The sequence below is a fragment of the Choloepus didactylus genome, chromosome 1 (assembly GCF_015220235.1).
Source record: "Choloepus didactylus isolate mChoDid1 chromosome 1, mChoDid1.pri, whole genome shotgun sequence".
NCBI lineage: Eukaryota > Metazoa > Chordata > Mammalia > Pilosa > Megalonychidae > Choloepus > Choloepus didactylus.
Genome location: NC_051307.1, coordinates 152,295,859 through 152,320,541, shown reverse-complemented (window position 1 = coordinate 152,320,541; position 24,683 = coordinate 152,295,859). Strand labels below are relative to the sequence as shown.

General features: G+C 39.9%; 1 protein-coding gene across 1 annotated transcript in view; it reads right to left on the bottom strand.

Annotated features, from left to right (window-relative positions):
• Positions 1-24,683, bottom strand: part of SLC9A9 (solute carrier family 9 member A9) — a 592,279-nt gene that overhangs the window by 185,585 nt on the left and 382,011 nt on the right. The window contains exon 12 of the mRNA XM_037843226.1: positions 21,090-21,243. Within this exon, the coding sequence (XP_037699154.1) occupies positions 21,090-21,243 (154 nt within the window). The remainder of the gene's footprint in view (positions 1-21,089; positions 21,244-24,683) is intronic.

The following is a 24,683-nucleotide window of genomic DNA, read 5'->3' as shown; positions in this document are numbered from 1 at the left end:
TTCTGCTGTTTCGCATAATGGCAGCTTTAGCAAACCTAAATAAGGGGCAAGGTGGAAAAAGGTTTTACCAGGTATCCCCTTGGTGTGTGTGTATGTGCACGCACATGTGCGTGTATGTGTGTGGTGGGGGCTAGCAAAATGAGGAGGAGTGGAGTGAGTGTGAGGAGACCCACAAAAGAAGGGCACTTCATCTGCCCAGTCCCTGGCCATCTCTGTCTTCCAGTCTGAGAAATCGTCTAATCCAGTTCCCAAACCTGTGCCTGATATTTGCTATCACCTGGGGAGCTTTTTAAAACCACAGCTCCTCTGGTCCCCAACCCAGACAGAAGAATCAACGTCTCCATTAGCGGGGTCAGGAAACTGTTTTGCAGAGCTCCCCAGCCTGGAATGACCCGCAGGGTTCGGAGCCTTCTGGTCCTGTCCAGCTGTCTGCTTTGACTGATGAGAAAACCACATTGGGAGACTGCTCAAGCCACAGGGTTTTTGAGCTGCAGAGTGGGCAGTGCACCCAGTCTCCAGAGCCTGGCTCGGGGCACCTGAAGCTCCCAAGCCCTTTAAGCCACCACCCAGAGCTGCGCTGCCCCAGACTGCAGGAATGCCACTGCTGGAGAGGACTTGGGGTCTCATCTGACTGATGCAGGTCACACCACTGACTGAATTCAGGCCTCCTGGGTCTGAGCCCAGAGCTTTATGTATCATAAGATGCTGCTTTCTATATCCTGACTAGGGTCCATTCATTTGTTGATTTGGTCAATTAAATAATTATTCAATTTGTTCAGCATTAAACTTGTGGGCTTGTCCACTCTGTGTCATCATAGCTTCAGGTGACTGGGATATAAAGACCAATGAGCAATGCCTGTATCCTGGAGATTCACCGTCTAGTGGGAACCACGGCAGTAGGAATATATAACAGTTAGAGGTACTTTCACAATTCAGGCACTGTTCTGAAGCCTTTCCATTGGGTAACGCAGTTAATCATCCACAATGACCCCGTGCAGTAGGTGAAACTGCCGCATTTTACAGATAATAAAACAGAGGCACAGAAAGGTGAAGCAACTTGGCTACAGCCATGCAGCTAAGAAAAAGAGCCAGGATTAGGATACCTGTTATTGGGCCTCCAAGCCTATCTTCTTGGTCTGCAGCCTATGCTGCCTCTGGCTGAACTATCTGTACTTTCAGAGTCCAGTGTGGACACAGGAAGCAAGGGGCCAGTTCCAGGTGGGGTCAGGAAAGGCTTCATGTAGAAGTCTCCACAGATGAACATCTGGTGGAAGGTGGCATAAAGAAGAACTGGGGCAAGAAGAGCAGCCTGTGGGTGGGGTGGGGTGGGGTGAAGGGGGTACTTCAAGAGCAAAGGCCTGGAGGAGCCTTGCAGAGGCTAACCTGTCACATACATCGAGCCAAGTATATGACTTGTTCTTCCAATCAGGTGCCAAACTCCTTGGGATTATGACCCCATTCCCCAGAGCATCCAATAAATACTGACTGAAAAGAGATGGGGGACAGAGAACACAGGCACCTGGGCTCTGAGAGAAGGAGGCTGGGGTGGTTTGTTAGGGGACCCGGCAGGCAGGGAGGAGGTGGTTCTGAAGGACATGTGGTCAGGGGACAAAGCAGAAGCCAGTTATGCTAGGGAGGAAGGTGGCTTTTGTAAAGCTCTGGCACCTACATCTGGGCTTTAAATTAAGCCCACAACCTCTCTATGGGTTCAGGAGTTCAGAGTCTACCCTAGTGCCAAATTCATTCTGCCCCTCACATTGTGGGTTTCTCAGTGTAGCAGAATTAGCCAACGCAAGTTGTATTGTCTTCATGCTCACTTAAGCCACATTCAAACTGTGCTTACAGCAGGAAAGGGGCAGTTAAGAGGTAGTGAATGGTACAGGAAACGAGGGGAGCACGTGCTGATGATAGCTGAAAATGTATGTGACTTCTGTTTACCACTTTCCTCTGCAGGGGAGACCCACCTAAGGATTTTACAATCTCTGAAAACATAGCAATTTCATAATGCTTCCTGTAGGAAATCGAAAGGTCCTTTAAGGCATTCTAACAATTTCTTTAATAGCCGCTATGTGAATGCTGCTTGAATTCAGAGTGGTTTCCCTATTGTTCATTGCTGGTAGAGTGGGAATACACTCCATTGGGTACAGGAGGCTACCAATAAAAGGAGCAGTGGGAACCTGGAGGAGTTAGCTTTGCTTCCCAGTGTGGGGTCTTTACTGAACATAGTGATACTCTTTTTGATGCAAAATTCTGGAATGATGAAAAATTCTGGGCTTTGTGATAGATACCACCACCATTTGAACATGCATCCCCCAAAGGAACTTTGCTGGCAAAATTGAAATTGTCTAAACATATGTAGAAAAGCTTTTAAAATAAGGCTGGCATAACTTTTGGGGGGTGCTATTCTACAGAGCTTGGTCACAGAACTGGAGATTTAAATGTGACCACCTGTCACTGTTCTTGTGAATTCTATTGATTGAATCAAGGCCAGCTTTGTTTTGTGACATCAGGATGTTTGTTCATTTTTGTCCTACCCTTTCAGATAGTCTTGCCTTCTCCAAGGTGTTATGCTGATGTTGATATTCTTGCTAATCCAGTTTCTTCCCTTTCCTTTCTCTATTTTTCCATCCTTCCCCTCCCTGCATTAAAACTTACCCATCCCAGGTATAATTTCCTCTGGGCCATACTTTCAGTTTACTCAAGAGGCAAATAAAATTGATAATCTTATCTGTATTCATGAAAAACTGGGAAGAAATAAAACCCACTTCAGTTCTCACTTCAACCCCCTCCCCTCCACCCGGTGGTAAAATATCTAACGGGTGCTCTTTGGAGAATCAAAGGGTATTTTATGCCAGGTGAGGGAGAGTGTAAGGAAAAGGAGAAGTATATTTGTGAATAAGACAGGACCCTCACAAAAATCTTAGCATGAACATTTTTAGTAACAAGCTAGTATTCCTACTGTGTCAGATACCTAAACATATATTCTCAGCCACTTTCTAATTGGCCCTCAATCTCTCTACTTTCACAAAGGACTCAAGGGTTAGTCAAAGGTATTCAGCCTGGTAAATGTATTCATCTCTCAAGCATTTAGGACAACTCAAGATTGCAATTGCTAATTTTATGTGAGCCAATATTTTCACTTTTCCCCACCAGAAGAAAACCTTGTCATCTTTCAATGCATGGAGTTGTAATGAAGTAGCATGTGCCCTGGATGGGGTGTGCTTTCTGTCTTTTCTATGCCCAGCCTTCTCCGGGTCCTTCTCTCAGAGTTCCCCACCTCGGCCGTGTATTCTCAGGTAGCTCCTTATGTAACATGTTCTTCAAAATTTCCTCTAGGCAGCAGGTCATTTACTCATCCATCCATCCATCCATCCATCCATCCATCATTTTATTGAATCAGATCACTGTCACTCCCTTGCTCAAAAATCTTCTGGTAGTTTACCATCACATTCATGATAAATATAACTCCTTGTCCCAGCTAACAAGCTTCTGCCTATCTTTCCTACAACTCTGCACCTTTCTCACTCTGCTGTGATCATACTAGCTTTCTTGTGTTCCTTGAAGGCATTTTTGCTCACTATTCCTTCTGCTTATAACCTTCTTCATTGAAACATTTACTCCGTTCAGTTCTCTAACCAAAAAGGTTTTCCTTCCTGAAATAGTCCACATTATTACCTCATCCTACTGTACTTTTTAATCCCAAGATCATCACCATAAAAATCGCAGATACTTTGCTGTTTTCTACCTGTCACTGTCCCTACAATGTAAGCTTCATAAAAGTGGGAACTTAGTCTCTTCTGTCTGCCATATCCCCGGAACCCAGAGAAACACTGACACATAGTAGGCATTCAGGAAGTGTTTGCTGAATAAATGAATAAATGATAAGTACTATATTATCCCCATTTTACAGATGAGGACATCAAGATCCATACCTAGGTCTAACTCCAAGGCCAATGTGCTTTAACCCCTAAACTCAACAGTCTGCTACTGCCAGACCCTGTGTTGGGGCCCCGAAGACACATGGGGCTCAATCCTTGCCATCAGGGACTGGTTCACAGAATAACAGAGGGGACCAACAGGAAAGAGATAATTACATTAAGGAGTAGCCAGTATCCGGACAAGGCACAGAGAAGGGAATATTTAACTCCTTATGAATCTAGCTGGAATAGAAATGTTCTGCCAGTCAAAAGGGAAAGGTCATTCTGGGTAGGAAGAACAAAACGTGCAAAAGCACTGGAGTGTGAAATGCTGGCATGCTGGGCACCTCATGGTTCCGCATTGGTGGCCTGGGGAGAGGGTGGGAGGGTGGACAGGGCTGCAGAGGCAGGTGCTTGCACGACAGAATGCTACCCTTTTTAAGTGCAACGTAGACTGAAAGTGACCATTTTATAAAAACAATAAAATTTGTTCCCCAGAAAACAGCTTCTGAAAAGATTCAACATACTATTATAAAACAGCATCTCAGTGGAGATGTGGCCCCATTTGAATTTAACAGAGAAAACATTTTTAGCTCCCCAGTTCAGAATGCTCACCAAGATCTCACACACTTAAAAAAAAATTGGCAATTGCAGCATTGTTTGGTAAATTGCTTGCTACCCATGCAAATTCTAATTTTTGTTATGAGTAATACTGTAAAGTGAAATAGGATGGTTAAGGTCAGTTAGCAGAGACCAGCCAGGACTTGCTCAGGTGTTTAGTAGGGGGACGAGATAAAATGTTGTATACGGAAACTGTGAGTTTGTGGGCCCCTGCAGGGTGGGAGCTGGGGGGGGGCGGCTGGGGGAGGGGGTGATGACAAGGATTTTCCTACTTAAACTGGAAGAATGTTTTCTGAGGTTACGGTCGTTTGATTATTTCCAGTACTTAAGCATGATCAATTGTCATTTAAGCCATGTAAAGTATGACTAAGGACTCCAGTTACAATCTCTGGGAAAGAAAGACGTTTTTTGAATCCTGTGTAACCCTTTCTGGCTACACAGACACATTATGGCATGGCATAAAACAAACCATGCCTTCAGCTTAACAGAGAAGGGCAGAGGGGACACTGCTGGAAAAGATTACATTTTAGAGGCAAGGTTTCAGGTAATTTGTATCACCACATGTTTTCCATTTATGATTTCTCAAAGCCAAAACAAAGGCTCCTGTACTACTTGCACATGTGACTGCTTTACTGATGAGGTGAACATTTTTTTAAGGTTTAAAGCATAATAGTGTTTTAAGACGTAATCTCATTTGCTGCTCCTTTAATTGCTGCTCTGTAATGTTTTATCTGTTTTAATTACTGTTTTAATGTGCTGTGTGTACCCTGAGGTGCTTCTGTGAAGGATACCAGTTTAAGAAATGAAGAACCAGCTAAACAAACAAATCCACAGGTGAGGAATCACATCTGTCAAACCTGTGTTTAAATGAGGTTTTTTTTTTTTGTTTCTTTAGTTGTGTTTTTTTTGCCTGGTGTTGAGTGTTAATGAGCAGTAGTCTCTCTTTCAAGTGTAAAGACCGAGGTGTGATGTCCAAGGTCAGACACACAGCTTGGGTAGAACTGAGAATGGAAGGCTATATTCCCAAAGGTTCTCTGCTATCATGCTTGAGTTTAAACTTACAGTTTCAATGAGTCTTTAAAAGTAACAATAGCTCTAATGAAGGCAAAAGTATAAATTTTCCACTAACACTAGTAGCAATTAAATTGTGGTTCTCTTGGCCAGGAAACAAATTCCATAGACCTAGTCCTTAACCCGAGTCATGTCACCCTTAGTCACACACTCAGTTGCATTCTTGGCTTAATATACTAGGAAATGGCTGGTTGGCTTGGAGTTTCCTTTCTTGAAGTCTGTGGTGTAATAACTTAATGCCCCTCCACTCTCCCCACCGCCACACCAAGCTTTTATTTCCGCATTTAAGCACAGGCGAGGTCAAAACAATAGATGAAATTTCATAAAACAGTAGAAGTTACGCCTACATGTTTTTACTGACTTCCTAAAAACACTTTGGAATCGGCTCCAACCGTGTTTATAAATGAAAAAGGAAATGGAGCTCAACACCCCAGCCGCAAAATTCTTTGGTCCTGAATTGGCCAGATGCCTAGACTTCCTTTACATAAACAGGGTCAAATGTGAGGCCAGCCAATTGTAAACTAAGGTTTTGGCCTCCTATATCCTCATGGTCAAAGATGTCAACGAAGTGGCCATGTTTCCTAAATTCGAGAAGCAAACGCGTAATATCGTGGAGCCCCGACAGAAGCATCCAGCACCTGGAGCCCTGGGAACAAACATGGCTCATGGAGTGCAAAACAGAACAACTTTATCAGGTCTCCCCCCTCCAACCCATACACACACAATCACACACACACACAACTGTTTCTTCAGGCTCCCTCTGTGGAGCTGGGTCATGTGACTCTGTATTACAGTTTTTAAAATGCCTTCTGGTCACTTCTAATCACAGAAATAACCTAACTCCAGTAATAACTATGCTCAGTTGCATATATAATAATGGAATCAGAATTTCATCCAAGGTGAATCCCTTCCACCAGCTTGGGCTTGCTGCAAGGAGGGTGGAAACTCTGGTCAAGTTCTTTCTTTTTATTCTTTCGGCCCTCCCCATCCCACTCCTACTTGCTAGCTTAGCTTTTCCAAGGTTAGGAGGCAGTGGAAGGAGAGGAGGTAAGTGGGCAAGAAAGGCTGTATTTGACTGGTGTGGCTATGGCACTATTTTTCTTGGTCTATGGCAGATGTTGAAAACTTCCCTGTATGGGCATTTGTGAGGTTTCTTCAGAGGCCCATCCACCCCTGTGCTTTCTAGAGCCTGAGGTTTCCTGACATGGACTATGCACTTCATCCATGCCTCCCCTGGCCCCTGAACATCCGACTGTATACCCCTGGCTTTTTTCTGCTGTGATCTCCTCATCCCTCCAGGTGACATTGTTGGACATGGTCTAAGACAACACCACACAGGCTCTTTCTATTATATTATACACAACAATCAGTAAGAAACACACTCCTTAGATGTGCCCTTGGTGGGAATTTAGCAACTTCCCAAACCATGGCTCTCACTCGGCAGTTGTAGGCTGCTTCTGACCTTTTGGGTTTCTCAGATGTGAGACAGGCCCCAGTCCACTGGGCCCCCCAGAACCCTGGAGACATGCATCAAACTTGTCAATGGTCTCATTGAAGTCCCTCTCATAGGCTTAAGGTGAGGGACAAGCAAACTGCTACCACTTTCTTGTGGGAGGTGGGACTCAAAGGAATGTGAGTAGAAATGATGTATACTATGCCTAAGCAGAAGCTTTTAGAGGCACTGAGAGTTTCAGCCCCCTTTCTCCTGGCCTCTGCCATGAGAGAGCAGTGGGCTCCAGATAAGCCTGCTCCTTTAGTCCGGGAATAAGAATGAGGAGACAGATGACACAGAGCCCCGCTCAACCTCCAGCCAAACCAAGTCAAGGTAAGCTGAGCTGCCGATGAGTAGAGTCCAGCCAAACAGACCTGTGCCGGCTCCCAGCCCTTATGTAATGTGAACAAGGAATACATCTTTGTGGTCGTAAATCATTGCAATATTAGGGCAATTTGTTTCTGCAGCAAATACTGACTTATGCACTAGAAAAGGAGTGCCCAGGGTAGTATCAGGAAAAGGGGGGGGAGCGTGTCTTAGAAGCTAAGTGAAGAAAGTGTTTCAAGTAAGAAGGAGATCCATTGTGTACAGGCTTTGATGGTCCAAAACAGACGAAAAGTGAGGCTTGACCACTGGATTTAGTCACACGGAGAGGAATATGAAGACCAGTGAGAACAGCTTTGGTGGAATGATGGGGAACATGCCTGATCAGAGTAGGTCAAGAGAGAATGAGGAGAGGATTTATAGAAACTGAGTAGATAACTTTTTTGAAGGGTTTTATTGTAAAAGCGATCAGGAAATAGGGCTATAGCTACAGGTGGATTTGGAGGCATGAGACTTTTTTTTTTAAGATGAAAATAATTATACTAGTTTTAAGGTTATCCAGTGAAGAGGACAAAATGATATGAGAGAGAAGAGAGACAATTGTGAGAGTGATGTTTGTCAGTAAGCGAGAGAAGGTGGAGCCTAACACACACAGGGCGGAAGGCCTAATTTTGGGCAAGGTAAACTGTCCATTGTATTATGAGGGAAGGTGGAGCTTAAGGGCTCTGACTCAGGGAGGTAGGTAGATATGGTGGGGACATGGCAGAAACTATCTTTTGATTGCTTTTAATCTCTTAGTTAATTGGGAAGCAAGATCATTAGCTCAAAGAGAAGACTGGGGGGGTGGTTTGAGAAGGGAAGAGAAGATATGAACTTGTCTAGCAAAGTGGGAGAGTGAATGGGTTGGGAATTTTAGGAAGAATGCTGGGTAGAACCCCAAGGGCCCTGAATGCCTACTATGTGCCAAGCACTGTGCTAGCAGCTGGGAGTTGAAGGGAAGAGATCCAGACTTCACCCTCAGGAATCTACAGTCTAAGGTGGAGAGCTGCCATTCAGATACATAAATGGACCATCAATTACTACTGTGAGGTGTGATCTGGAAAGAAGGGAACTGTGGAGGTGGTGATGGGAGAACAACACAGGAAAAACCTGTCCTGACTTCTGGGTAGGTGGAGAGAAAGCTTCTTGGAGGAAATGACTGACTCCTAGTCTTAGACAAGAAGGAGAAATAGGAGTCATCCAAGTGATGAGGGGGGAAAGGCCATCCTGGTAGAGAGAGAAGCCTGTGTTGAGGAGGCAGCATGGCATGTTTAGAGAACTAAAACTATTTCAACCTGAGTGAGGAATAGGTGTGTGTGTGTGTATAGACTCATGTGCACCCATTTTTGGAAGTAGGTTTTATGTGTGACAAAGCTAGTCTCAGAGATACATATGTTGAACCATGATCAGCAACATTCTGCCTTATCATTCCCATATACTGTGCATCATGTATGTGAAACTATCTCCTTCTCCACACCCCCTCTTAAGTCCCACCAGTTGGAAATATACTTAATAGGAACCCAAAATACAATATTGCCATTTATTTTGATAGTGTGCATTAGAAGCCATGGGACACATTGAACAGTTCCAACTCAATGAGAAATTAATCGTGAAGATGTAAACACAGGCCAGATTTCCATTTCACCTTGGTGTCCTACTGAGTTACACAGACTGAGGATTTGGCTCAGGGACTGAAAAAAAAAATCCTAGCCAAATGTTTGTGTTGAGGATTGGACACAGAAATATTAAGTAAAACAAAACAAAACAAAATCAAATCCATCCTATCATGTCATTAGTTTAGTCCTACAGTTTTGTGTTTCCTTTGTCCTGAACAGAAAAATTCTCTGTCTGAAAACCATTGCCTCAACATTTACCTTGAAAAAAAAGGTAATAGGGCAAATCATGGTTTGCAAATGGTTTCCAGTTAGCAGACCCTAAAGGTGACCCTGATAATTTCCTACTAACACATTCTGAAGTCCCAGAAAAGGCATGCTTCTCCAATACTGCTGAAAACAAAAAATAACAGACAACAAGGTTTAGACTCTCATATAAGTTTTCAATAATCATAAGGATGGTGCTATTTTGAGAAGAACCAACCAATGGCCTATCCTTACCCCACCTTCTGGAACAGAGCATCTTTGTCTGCAAGATGGCAAAAACACACTTTGTCCATGGCCCTACAGTCTACCCCAGTTTAGAGAACTTATGTTTATATAAACCAAAAAACTGTATGAGTATTACTTGTTAAAACAGTCAGATTTAAACTTTAACTCATACTTCTTCAAATAGCCAGAGACTGACTTTCTGGAAAATAGGAAGGCAAAAAGTCAGAGGGCAAGGGTGGAAGGTGAGAGTCAGGGATGCAGCATAAGCTACACGAAGGCAGGGATTTTTGTCTCTTCTATTCTATGCTTTATTCAGTGGCTGGCATAGAGTAGAAGCTCAAGAAATATTTGTTGAATAAATTGAACAAATGAAAGAAAGGATGTGGGACAAAGGTTGGCCGTTGCAATGGCACATTGCATCCTTATCTTAGGGATATGCCACCATTAGCATAACAGCGACCAAAGGTGGAGACCGGGAGATGCCCGGGAGTTAAGTGCATTGGATGGGTTCAGAAGGTCTAAAACAAAACAGTGAGGACAGCAGAAAAATTTTACCTGGGCAGAGCTTCATAGGTGAGTATTTGCTAGATCCTGGGGTCTGGGTTGTAAATGTAACAAATTGGTTTGCTAGTTAGGGCTCCAAAAAGGGAGGTGATGGGCATTGTGGCGAGCCACACACCTGTCTGTCAGGAAAAACAGAGTCCAGAAAGATTTCTCCTTATTCAAAGACAAGAAAATCACAATTGCGCTTATGAAAATGGGCTACAGAATGAGGAAATAGGAACACTTCCTCAGAAGACTCAGAAGAAAGTTTTAGAAAACTGTTGGCATCTTGAAAAACATGCAATTATCCTAGTTTCTAAGAAACAGGCTGAAAAGTCACCAAGGAAAGAATAGATTATACTGCCAGTGCTTAAATTAATTCAATCTTACTGGAAAGCATCTTGGCAAAATATATTTTGAGCTTTAAAAAATATTCTACCCTTTGACTCTCTACTCCCATTTTTAGGAATCTATCCTAAGAAAATAATCGGAGACACAAACATTTTTGTACATGGATGAAATCATCACAGTATCACTTACAGTAATGTAAAGTTATTCTAGTCTGTTATATTCTAACAACAATGTAGAGTAAAAATCTTAACAAAAGGTCTGCTTCTTGTAAAGAGAAATATTTCCCCAAAAGTCTACAGTCTTAAAAAATGTACTTCAGGAGAATTTTATTTTTAAAATAATTTTCTAATTTTTATGTAACAATCATATTATTTTATACTCATAAAACTAAACATTTACTTAAATTCATGGCAGTGGTACATGAAAAATAGAATTAATATTACTGTTTCGGGCATATAGATTTTCTCCCTTTCCTTTGAGGAGCCCATTAAAGTGACAAAAATGCTATACAAAAAGGAACAGATCCATGGTAACAGTGAATTTAAAAAAAGAAAGGGAAGGGGATGAGTTGGGTTATTTTGACAGCTAGACCAGAATAAACTGCAATCCACAAGGGCGAAGTCTGCAGTGGAAGGGGCGTCACACACTGGTAGCGCCCCCGGGGACAGTTAAGTTAGACGCAGCAGGGAGGGCCCCAGTGGTCTGCAGGTGAGGTGGGATTGAGGCTGAGCAAACCCGGGTCTGGCTGGACTCACCATTCCCAGCACCTCGGCTGGAGCTTTCTAAACAAACAGGGTGGTTTGCCAGTGGGGACTCAATGTGAGGGCTGTGCCTGAGGAGAAGAGAGACGGAAGAGGCTTGAGGGGATGTGAGGTGAGCTCTGATGTTTGAATTGAATCTGGCAGAAATGAGAAAGTATACCGGTGGAGGCGCTTCTGAGCCATGATCTCCAACAGTAGCTTCATTACTGACCAACTGCCCTACACACTGCAAATCTAGCATCGGGAAGAGTGGAACACCTTCCCCACAAAAGGTTAAAAAAAGGAAAGAAGAGACAACTCTCTTCCTAACATTCCTCTAGTGTTTTTACAAAACAGATCGTTGTGCTGAGTACAATGAATTCTGCATTAAATCAGATTAGGCCTCTAAAGGGCAATTCCCTGTCTTGAGCAATTCTACAAAGTGACCCTGTGGTAGAATCCAGCACTTATTTTTAAAAACTCTAGTTAAAGTCTCATATTTTGGCTATGTAATTGATCATTAGGGTAGATGTGAAATGGGAGTTTTATTGCAACTCTTTGGATTTTACATAGTAATTTTTCTTAAGCAATTTCATTAAGGTTTAAAATGCATACTAGCAGGTTAAAGATCATTATAGATGAAAGAACAAGATTTGTTTCTGAAGAGAAGGTAAGGAGCACTATTAAATGATGTTGATCACAACACTGAAATCTATTTCACGCAATACCAGCTGACTGCTCTCTGACAACCAAAATGACATGGGGGGAATACTATCTAGTATTTATAAACATGACTTTTTAAAATATTGCTTTCACTCTTCATTTTAGGATTCCACCTTACCAGGACCAGAGGATAGAAGAGGGGTGGGAATCTATAAGGATATGACCATTTTAAGTTGTATTTCTTGACTGGGAAAGACCTACCAGACAAATCCAGACATGCCAATATTAATATCAAAGTGGAATTTAAAATTAAAGGCATTAAATAGGGCAAAGAACATTACATAGCCATGAAAGGGAAATTTGAAGATTTTGTAGCTCTCATGAAGTGCTATATCACATATAACACACACAAACACGCACACACAAATGTATATAGTATATATAATTAGACATGCAAATCCTTGATTACAAAAAAATTACATGTACCTCTTTCAGCATCTGATACATCTATTAAGATATAAGTAATGATATAGAGAATTTGAATAACATAATCAACAGATTCAATTTAGCAGACGCCTTCAGAACTTTGCTTCTTAAAAATAGCAAATATACATTTTTTTTCCATAGCTGTCATGTATTTGGTCACAAAGAAAATCTTCTACTTTAAAAAATACAATAATTACAGTTTACATTCTCATAATTCAATAAATTGGAAATAAATAATTTAAGAGATGACCAAAAATTATAATCATTTTGAAACTAAGAAACACTCTTAAAAAATTATCTACCAAAGAGAAACCAAAACTGAAATCACCTCAAATGTAATCAGTTGAATCAGCCAGGATCATCGATGGATGCTAAACACACTAGGGGAAAGGGGGTTGAAAACAGGATATTCACACAGTGTCCAAGCATCACCCTACAGATAAAAACTTAACTGTAAAGATAAAAATGTCCCTTTACAGTGGAGGTCACCATTGTAACCATGTGATCAAACTGAGCATCGTCAATAGTAGGACAACCTGATCTTATGTGCCTGCTGATTTGAAATATACATTATTAACCAACATCATCAAAAATGTTCAACCTGGATCTCAAGGCTCAATCTAATTTCCAGTTTACAGGAAACAAAGCAGAGAAAAGAATATATTCATTGATACTGAGAAAACAAACAAATCCATAATGTAGGCTAGTCTACAAAACAACTAACTGGTTTCTTCTAAGAGTTATGACATGAAAAAAATATAAGAGGGGGGAAATTGATTAAAAAGACTAAAAATAAAAATAACCAAATGCAATACACAACACTGATTGGTTCCTGAATTATTGAAAAAAAAAAGGATTTTACAGATTTTTTTCAATAATTGGAAAATTTGAATATATACTAATATTAGTGATACTGTTGATTATTTTAAATTTTATTAGGCATGGTAATGACATTCTGTTTCTGTTTATGTTGAAGAATGTCCTTGTTCTTAGAAGATACGTGCTTTAGTATTTAGTTAAGAAGCGTATGCTGTCTGACCTTACATTCAAATGATTCAGCAAAAAAGTAAAGGAATATATAAAACACATATAAATGTATTTAATATATGCATAATTAGAGAAAGGTGAGAAAGCAAAATTGGCAAGCTATTAATAATGGGCAGAACTGGATGAAAGGTACACGAGTATTCATTTTACTCTTAGGCTAAAACATATGACATTGCCAATACTTGATCATTTGTGAGCTACAAAATGACAATTTTATATTTGGATACATCAATTCCCGCAGGAGATATTGGGTAGGTCATTAAAGTCCTATCATTAAAATAACTCCAGTAGCTAATTTTATAACAGACTTCTAAATAATAGTATGTTAAGTGACCCTGGATCTTGCTAAAATCCAGTGGAGAGTTTTGTTCTTTGCTGTATCAGGTGAACAACCTGATTAGGTTAAGACAAGTTCCCACCTGTGTTCTGTGGCCTGTGGTTCCAATTTCAAAAAGTTGTTGCAGCATTACTGGGATCTGTCTGGATCTGTCTTGCATGTGCACCACCCAATGTCAAGTCTGGGACCTGGGTGGGGACCTACCCTGTCGTTCAGTTCTTAAAGCCTTTGGTATTCTGTTTAGGGCCAGATGATTGTGTACACAGCTTGGGGTGAGCCCCAAAGTTTATACACAACTTTATAGGATCACTTTTTTTCAGTTTCTTCCCCACAAACTCTCCCACACTTTCTGACTCTCCAAAGCCTCCTTTCCTGGGCCTCTGGCTAAAAAGCCAGGGATTTGGTTTTCCCACGCGGCTGTATATTTTCCATGATTGTGCCTGACCCTAGGAAAAGTGAAGAAAGGATGAGGAGAGAACAAAGCAATGGGGATCCTCCCCATGGTCTTAGGACCACTGCCCTGGTTAGCGTTGTAGATGTCGGCCCTGCTGCCACTACCACTGTCTCCACTGCTGCTGTGGGATTGCCTGGAGTTGGGGTGGGAGAGAATGAAGAAAACAACAACAAAACCCCAGGGCATTTGCCCCAGTTTTCTGACCATAGGAGTCCCCTTTCCTGCCTCTTTTACTAGAAATAGAGAATTTCTCTTGGAGTTCTTCCTGTCTTCCTCAGTGCATAATTCTGGTTTTTGAATTGCTTTGAGTCAGGCCAAGGGATTCCACAGGGAAAGGAATGGGAAATTCACCACCGGTTTGGTAGAACTCTGAATGCTGGTTTCATCCCCTAATTTTTTTTTTTTTTTTTTTTTTAACTACCATTTACTTTTCAGAGTCCTCATAGAACTGCTCTGTGCATTCTTGTCCAGGGCTTTTAGTTGCATTCAGTAGGAGAAACAGATGGAGTCAACTTGACCAGAATTGGAACCCCCTCCACAGCCTTTAAAATAACTAGTTCCACCTATCACATTTAAAATCATTTTTTTCAGACTTCATCAATTACCTAAAGTAAAAATACATCTATTATTTAAACTAAGGTACATATATTGGATCATATTTTATGATATAAGTTTAATAAATTCTCATTTGAGCAGAGCAGCCATTGTTTGGTAAACATAATAAATGAGTGAAGCTTATTGATACTGATGTTCTCAGGAGCATGTTCAGAGAAGATAAATAAGAACGTGCCTAGTGGAGGATAGCTGGCAGTTGTGGAGATAAAAACTGTTATCTTTGCAACTGGGAAGATTCTGTACACTGAAAGAAAGCATAATAAATAACCTAGATGGCATTGGAAGCAAATTTGGTGACTGGTAATTCATAACCCTTGTTATATACCCAAGATATTTTACATCAACAATAGGTTACTGCAGTTATCCAATATCTCTAATATTTTTATATGTCAAACTAAATTGATTTAAGCAATGAATATATGGATTTATAAAACATTTTTTTAAAGAACTTAAGGAAAATAGAACATAATTTTAAATAGGGGTTGGGGATAGGGAATATAAAGTATAATTCTATATTCAAATCAGTAAATTGGTTTTCTGTATTTCACGGTAGAAGGTATTTCTCATGTCTGTCCATTGATAGAAAATGATACAAAGTACACAAATTGATACAAAATCGATACAAAATAATAACATTGATACAAATCAGTAAAATGATGTGAATTAGCTATCTGAAAAGTTGATAAGCAAATATTATATTGAGAAGGAAGTATAGGCACTCTCAAGAAATAATCTTCCTGAGCTGTTGGAAAAATATAATGCTTTTTGAGAGCATTTCTCCTTAAGAAGTTTATCATTTTGAATCAGAAATAGGAGCTGCCTGTAAAACTGATGAATCTAGTTACTATACAAAATGAACTAAATCCTCCATAGACCATTATTTCTACTTTCCATGTAAGCTGAGCTTTCATAAATACAATTAACTAATAACATTGTATATATATGTATGTAGAAAAGTATTTGGATAAGAAAAGGTTTATAGGTGGTCATTTGGGCATTGTTATAGCAACATTTGTTGAGCATTTACTGTGTGCCCTACATTCTTTACACACACAACACTCATCCTCGAAACAATCTAAAGAGATAGGTATTATTATCATCCCATTTTTACAGATAAAAAAGATGGAGGCAAAGAGAGATTGACTTTATTGCTCATGGTCCTACAGCTAGTACTAGAGGGAGGCAGGGTTGTGTACACAATCTAACCCCAGGGTGTGTGTTACTTACATCAGTATACCAATGAAGCAAATTGTTAAACATGCATGAGACTCCGGATGAAAGAAAGGAAACCAAAAAGAAAGCAGTTAGCTATTGAGAGAAAGTAATTATGTATATTTCTCTGTTATATTACATTGACATTTCTTCTTCTCAGTTATAAAAGAAGTCTGCATGCAAGCAGGTGTATTTAATTCTGCTATCATTAAGATTAAAAACTATTACTAAAAGTTCTATCTTTATCTTTGCGTGCATTTCTGTGACAGCTATTAGTTGAAACTTTGTAGCCAGTGGGTATAAATGAAAGAAAGCATTCTGGGATAGATATAAAATGAGGAAGAGTCATGAGCCAAAAATAGAATTTAAATATTTAAGTAAAATAATGATAGTGGAGACACTGCACTATCTAAAAGTTCTTTACTCTGCAATGGATACAGGCCAGTGTGTGCAATTTTTTTTTTTTTTTTTTTGGTTGATTTGGGGATGAGGCTGATAGCAGGCTGTTTGAGATCCTGAAGGGGTTTAGAAGGTGGGTATGATGGTGACCAAGGGCATAAAAGGGGAGACTGTAATTGAGGAAGACCTGGCTACTTTGGATCAGGGCTGGCCCTGTATGCCCTTAACTGTTCCAGGTCAAAGAGAAAATCTGCATGGAGGAATTTCTGTGCTGCGTGAGCAAGGCAGTCCAATCACTCATGAGGGATGAAGATTTCCTGTTTGTTTTTAACAGGCCTGCCTTGGTTATAAAAGTACATCTCCTTTTCCCCAGACGATTTGTTAATCAAGGTAGATTGCAGGCATCAGGAATAAGCTCATTTGCAGTGGTTGGGTATGCAGGTCCTAGGCTCAGACTACAGGGGCTGCAGTCCGGGTCTGCAGCCCAACATGGCTGGGACCCTGGGTGACTTCGCCAGAACTCACCGACCTGATGAGGTAGCTACTGTTATCCGCATTTGAAAGATTAGAGGCTGAGGCACAGGAGGGTTATGTGACTTATACCCTATTACCTAATATCTGGCACAGAGGAAGTACTTAATAAAAGCTGACTATTATTGTTAGAAATGCTTAGACGTTCCAAAATCTGGAAGCTGTAGAAGTTATCCTGTCAAGGGCACTTGCTAACACCCTCTGAAAGACCCATTCTGTGTTACTCTGGCATGCAATGCTTTCCACACTGTGTGCAGTTACATTGAAGAGGTGGGTCCAACATTGCTATCTGGGAGACCCCAGGAAAAGTTTGCACCATGGTATAGGCTCCATTTTCATGCACTGTTTGTTGAAGGTTTAGCTAGGTCCATGTGGTGCTCTACCAAAAATCAACTATGGGGATACCACCCCAACGTTAATCAATCTGGTGCCACTGCCAGAAAGCCACACCCTGTCCACTGTTATCCTAGCCCTGCTGGTCTTTAAGGCCTATTTGTAAGCATGTGTGGTCATTTGGTGGCTAATCCTGTTTACTGGCCTCTGCACGTCAGACCCTGACACCTTTGATCTCTTTTGTTTCTAGCTAACAGCACAGCTAGCCCTTGGGATTTCCTTTACTGACCATTTTAATGTATTTCACAGAAGGGAGAGGATCCAGATTCTAATCAAGAAAGCATTCTGTTTTCTTTTATGTGAAAACCTACAAAATAATTTTGGAAGAGTCCTTTCTTTTTCTCTAGAATTTTAAGAGACAAAGGTCTGTGCTTTATTTCAAATTCTGCATTAAAATATTTTAGTATTTTTTTAAAGAAAATAAAACAATTCCAGGGCAAAAACTTGAAATGGTACTTAGGACAAGACCTGGTAAACAAAGCATTTGTTTCACATATAAAGATCGTTTTGAGCTACTCTAAGCACAGGAAAACTGCTGTTTTGAAGTCATTTCGTCAAAGTATAAGTCATATTAACACTATCAATATTTATCCTATATAGAACATTCTGTTTGCATCCTACTGTGGTAGTTTAGTGGTTGGCAAATTTTAAAGGGATTAAAGAACAGCATAAGTACATACCTAATAATTTAAGAGACAACATCTGGAGAAGTTAAAAAAGAAATCAAGAAAGGAAGGCCATTTAAAGTCTTTAAAAAAATCATATACCCAGCGACAATGTTTGGGTTCATTCAAATCACATTGGCATTCCTGCCCCACAGGTTTCCCCATTTCTGTCATTTAATTAAAGCTCCAATTTCTTTCTGGTATTTTATGGAAAGAGTCTGACACAAAAGTTGGTTAATGATATGTTGTTCTGTAAACAAGCAAAGCCTTGCTAAATATAGTCTAAGTGATGGAAAACTATGAGTTTAAAAGCTATAGTGCAATTGAGAATTTCTTTGATAACATTATGAACCACCGTAACAGGGAAGTGGAGCATATGATGTCATCAGTATAACACAGTTGACCCACATTTATGCCATGTATGTGTGTGTGTGTGTGTGTGTGTTTACACACACACTAACTTATGGGCCTATTTTTTTACATCATTCTGTTATGTCCTATTTCCCTTCCACCAATCGATAAACAATAACTCTTCCTTCTAAAGTTAGTGCCTACCTCCCTCCAATGTAGGCCCTAAGGAATTTAAACTGCAGGCTCATGTGTGCTTGGGTCTGAGCAACTCCAGCTAAATCTGGCAGTATTTAATATTAGCCCCATCTCCACCAGGGGGTGAGAAGTCTAAACCAGTAGTTCTCAAAGTGTGATTCCTGAACCAGAACTTCAGTATTGCCTAGAATGTGGTAGAAAAGCACATTGCTATATTCTATTCCAGACCTACTGGATCAAAATCTCTGTGGGTGGGCCCAGAAATCTGGGTTTTAATGAACTCTCCAAGAGGAGGGCTGCAACTCAAGGTTGAGAATTAATGGTCTGAACTTGGTCTTGCACACCCAGACCTGGAACTTCCATTTTCCCCTCTGATTTCCTCATGAATGGGTCCCTAGACTCTCTGACTAGGCTGCTTCCCTGGTTTCAGATTCATATTCTAGTTGCCAGCTGAGATTTCAACCTTGCCCATTAGACTGGAGCACTTTCATCTTCCTCTAAATACACCTACCTTTATCCCTTTTCCCTCTTGGTTGCTAGCCAAGTCTGGCATTGAATCAACTGGGCCATTGGGGGCCATCACCCACCGGGGCATCCTGATGACTTGCAATCCCATGCTGTGCCCACCCATCAAAACACTGACCTTGGCTGACCTTCTGGCAGCTCACTCCTGGGCACTAAGATTGGCATCGCTCTCCTTTCTCATTAGGCCCTGTCCTATAACCTGGATTATTGTCCTCAGCTGTCTAAAGCCCTGCAATTACACTCCCCTCTCCTTGCTGATCCAGATGTCAAGAGACTGCATACACTATGACACCTACCTGAAACCAATGGATGCCTTTGGAAAACACTGTAGGAGAGTCAGGTAAACACTTTAGGATAAAACATGTTACTGAGAGAGGACAACTTCTAAAGAAAACAACAGTGGAAAACAAGTTATATTTGAATTAACTTGATGAAAACTGTTGACATCACTAATTTCAGGCTCTGAATATTTTAATATGCTTGATAGGGCATTCAATACTTTTATCTTGTGGAATTTGCTGTCCTCTAGCTTTGTTTTCCAAGCCCTAAATTTTTCATGCATGGATCCACCTTCTGGATTTTACTTTCCAGAAACCTGAACACACCACTACCTTGCTAACAGTTCACGGGCAACCCAGTGCTGTACAGTTGAATGCAATCTGTGTACTCATCCATAGGAGCCTACTGGCAAGCACTGTGAAGGAAATAGCAGGTCACATTTATATGTCCAGAAAATAATTCAACAAGCATTTCAAAACACTCTTCATTCACCTTTGGTCAAAAACCCATTTCTGTGTTTAGCAATATTCACAGTAAGTTGGGAAGTGCTTTTTCCTTTGAATTTTGTTTAATGCATATCCTCTTGGCCAGGTTTAAGCATAAGCTTAATTATACTAAACTTGTGAGTACTGCTTCTGCTTCTCCTTGTTAATGGGTAGAAAATCGTCACTAAGTGCTTACAAAAACAAGTTGTACTTGTGGTCATATTCAACTATTCCTTCATATAGCAGTTATTTATTCAATGTCTACCATGAGTCAGGTGCTACAAAGTCCTTGTCTATAAGAATGCTCTCGGAAGACCTTCTTCAGCCAGATGGATGTTTTCCTGTCAGATGTGGTGTGCATGAGCATGCCTTTTAGAGAATGGGCAGAACCAGGAGAGACTATGTGACTGTCAAGATGCATGAATTTGAGAAATTAAATGTGATTTACCTAAAGCACTGTTACATTCTGGGATATAAAAATGAGGATCCAGGTCAAAGAAACACCAAGACAACAACATTTTAAAATACATTTACCAATTCTCACAACTGGCACAAGGTATCTGCTTTTGCTGAATCATTTCCTGTCTGTGTACATCAGCTTCATCGCAGTGAGCTTCAATACACTGCCTATTGGTCCCTGACAGAAGTCTTGACCCCCTTTTTCTGTGAGAAAATGTCTAACTTGTGTCTGAAACATCCTTCTTGCTAAACATATGGCTAATCCATCACTCATTAAATATTTTTAAGTTTTTCCCATGTCCCGTATTCTATCCTAAGTACTACAAAGGATTAAAAACAAACAAAACAAAACAAACCCCAAAAGCAAAAGGTAAGTCTTATCTCACCAAAAGTGTTTACAAGCCTTCATTTTCTCCTTGGCATTTCAGTTTCTTATGAACAAATACTACTGGATTGTGAGTATCTTGAGGACAAGACCTGCATCTTCCTCATTTTTGTAAACTCCACAGCATATTGTTGCTAAATACAAGAATTAACAGATAAATGCATTCCTGAACAGTGACAGACTATAAGCAGACATCATTCTGGGATTTCCAGGACCCTTGGAAAAGTCAGTTCAGTTGGTGCCATGTAATAGTTTCACCCGGTGAATAAGAGAGGGTCACCTTTACCCCAGGGAAAGTTAGTGCACACAACTGCCATTGTACTCCTGACCAAGTCAGCAATCCCAGCAACTGAATAGCACAGCCATTCCTCATAATGATTTCCTCTGTTAAATAGTGCCACCGACCTGATCTGCAGCCACGTCAGCATGGGCGTCGTTCCTCCTCCAAATACCCAGACTGTGAAGAAAACAATGAGCAGTGTGGTGGTAAACATCATTTGCTTGGGCTGCGATTCTGTGTCCCGAATAGCTAAGGCAAATGCTATGGCACCTCGCAAGCCTTGCAGAGAAAACCAAAAGAGAAAAATAAACATCTTGCAGGTCTCAATCTCATTTAATTGGGTTCATCTTTACAATTTGCTAACACAATTACTTTTTTAGAATTTAACTTTTTATTTTGAGATAATTATAGATTCACATTCAGGTGTAAGGAACAACATAGAGAGATGTGGTACACAATTTCTCTAGTTTGCTTCAATGGTAACATCTTGCAGAACTGTAGTGCGATTTCACAACCAGGATATTGACATTGATATGGTCAACATACAGAACATTTCCATCCCCTCAAAGAAATCCTTCCCGTTTATAGCCACACTCATTTCCCTTCACTTCCCACCCCTCCTTAACTCCTGGCAACCACTAATATGTTCAGCATTTCTATAATTTCTGGGCACAGCTACTTTTAAAAAAATCAAATGGTCAGACAAGAAGGAAGATCAAGCTGATGGGATCATTGAAAATTAATAAATAATTAAATAATTAAAAATTATTCCAGCATGAGTACATACTCCTTTTAAAAGTTTATAATCTCAACTAACCTGTGAAAACTTGCTTTTTTTTTCTCCTTTAATAACTCAATAAACTAATTGAATTTTTATGGATACATATGAAATATATCTGCAAGAAGATGTATTTTTAAAACCCCCAAATGCTAAAACTTCAGATCAAAGTGTAATGACACTAATAAAAACGGAAATGTAGACTTTGAAAAAGAGTCAATAAAAGCACAGGTAGGAAATTAAAAGCATTAAAATGGGAGGTCTTTCTCTGATAACCCAAGGCTTGCAAGGCATTTAATAGCCTGTTGTTATCAAGTAGCAAGGCAAATAAACATATATAATGACAGCAAGTATAAGTCAAAGAGGTAGTGATTTGGTTATTTTTATGGGAAGGTTTAAATCACATGCATAAAATTTCAGTGTCTGCCTTGTATATTTACTGTGGCATCTGAATTTCTAAGTTTCCAAATCTTTAGTCACACATTTAAGGAATTTTAAAAATTGAATATAGAGTAGGTTGAGGTAGCCTACAACCACCCTAGGTTCCAAACTTAAAATAATATGCTCCTTTCTTATCTCCACGCTGAGAATAATCAAGAGACAAGTGACATAACACAAGATCCAGAGGATTACATGAGAGAGACTTAATATGATTTGCCTGAAACAAGGAAGCTTTAGAATAAGAGAGGAACATGTACTCTAATTATAAAATACCTTCAAGGAACAAAATGTTATGGAGGAAAGAAATTATTCTAAATCTCCATGTAGACAAGGAAATGGCCTGAAGATAAGGAAGATAACATTTGAAGTAGGGATTAAAAAAAAAAAAGTTCATAGGTATCAGACATCCTGAACACTCGATATGGCCGAACTCAAGAGGGCAAGTTCCCTCGACAGACGTGCTCATGCATGCAGACCCAGCGGGGGACAAGAGAGTAGGGACATTAATAATCCTTAGCATTGGGGGATATTTTAATAATGTTCTCTCCAGGAAATATAAATGGTATCATTAGTGAATGGAAACTCAAATGGAAGAGTCAGCAGTGGACTTTCGTATCTACGGAGAGAATTTAGAGGTCAAGGTAAAGCTCCTAGCAGTGTTTAATCAAAGTAGCAGATTTAAGATGAAAGACGGTTTTTTCATTTTCTGTTTTCCTAAAGCTCACATTGCTAGAAATGTCCATAAATAGCAGTGCCCCAAATTAGGTGGTGAGTATTAGATGATGAGACTCTAAGTATTTCTTTTTATTATTATGAATATTAATATTTTTTACTTTGAAGTTTTGTGAGAAAGAATACAAATTGGAATAAAAAAATGAATTTTTTATAGTATGCTTCTTGTAAATTCTTTCATGTTAGTTATCAAAGGCAAGGAAGCATGCAATCATTAATCTTCCTAAATATGTTTAATAATGTGTTGTTATTACATTAAACTGCATAACTGTGCTCGTAAATCTAAATTATTGATACATGAGCAGTTTTTGATTTAAAAATGTACTCAAAAGATATATGTTATTCTGACTTCTAAAAAAAATACATATATATATATATATATATACAGTATATAGAATGCTCTACATTTACAGAGAGGCAATGAAGAGATTGCTGGAAAAAAAGACAAAGTGCTACAACTGCTCTATACTTGAGGAGGTTGAAACAGTATTGCTAATCAGGGCCAGACTCCAAGATGTTGACAAGAGGATGCCTTCTTGATATGATCAGGCCATGCCAAAGAAAATAGAAGCAGGATGTTTTTGGAGAAGGGCTCATCTGTGGCATATACCACATGTGAGAAGGCGTGGCAGTGGGGGGAGCACGGAACTGAGAATGGAGAAGTTGCTAAATGGACAAAGTGAAGCTAATTAAGAACTCCAAACAGGAAGAACATTGCATATATACCGCTCATCTTTTATGACCCAAAGTTACTTATAGCACATTTGGAGCCTAGACAAATGTCAAATCAATAGCTATTCATTGCTTCACTCAATACATATGTATTGATCACCTCCTGTGCAGAGGCTCTGTGCACACTGATCCTATCTTCTTAACACCACAGGTTTGGGAAACACAGGACTTTAGGATTGCAATAAATTACTTAGGCCACCAGCAAAACAATTGAAATGAAAATTTAAGGTTGATTTAGGATTTTCGTTTTAGCAAAACACATACATATCACTTAGAAACTCTGGAAATCTAGAATTCATTGTTAAATCTTGTGTTATTTTTGTTTTGTAAACCACCTATTGGAAATAATTCTATACTTTTGGGGTTGATATACTATATACCATTTCATTTGTAGATGGGTTTACACTGCAGAGATTTTGACATATTTCACATGCACAGTGGGAAATTTAGCATCATCTTGGGGAATAAAGGAATTACCTGCAGTTAAATGTGGTTTCATTTAAAATTGGCCTCTAAGGGATTCTTATGTTAATTATGCTGATGTTCTATTCATAATGATAGAAAACTATTGAACCAAGGAAAGCTTTCTAGCAAGAACCCCTGCTGCAGAAAATATGCAGCTTCCTGTTCATCTTTAAAGGGCAAAAGTGAAGCTTTTAATCAGTTATAATTTTGCAAATGTGTTTTGAATGGGTGACGATCAGATAAAGCTACATTTAAATAACAGGAATATAAGTACCCCCTAGGGTATCTTTATTCAAGGTGCAAAGCAATAGACAAATTGTATAAACATTTATTGAGCACTCACTATGTGCTAAGACACAGAAGGGGAATGCAATGCTGAAGAAGTTTGGGCTTTTCCATTCCAGACCCAATGTCCTTCAAAAGTGACTCGGTTAAAAGACAGAGTGTGATACGGTGTATTAGAGGTGCAAAGAGTTTGCTCTGAGAGTATAAGCTGATGAAGACAAAAGAAAGATTGCTGAATCTCATGAAGGCCCATATCATCATCATGGTCAACAGAAGTGCAGCGTTT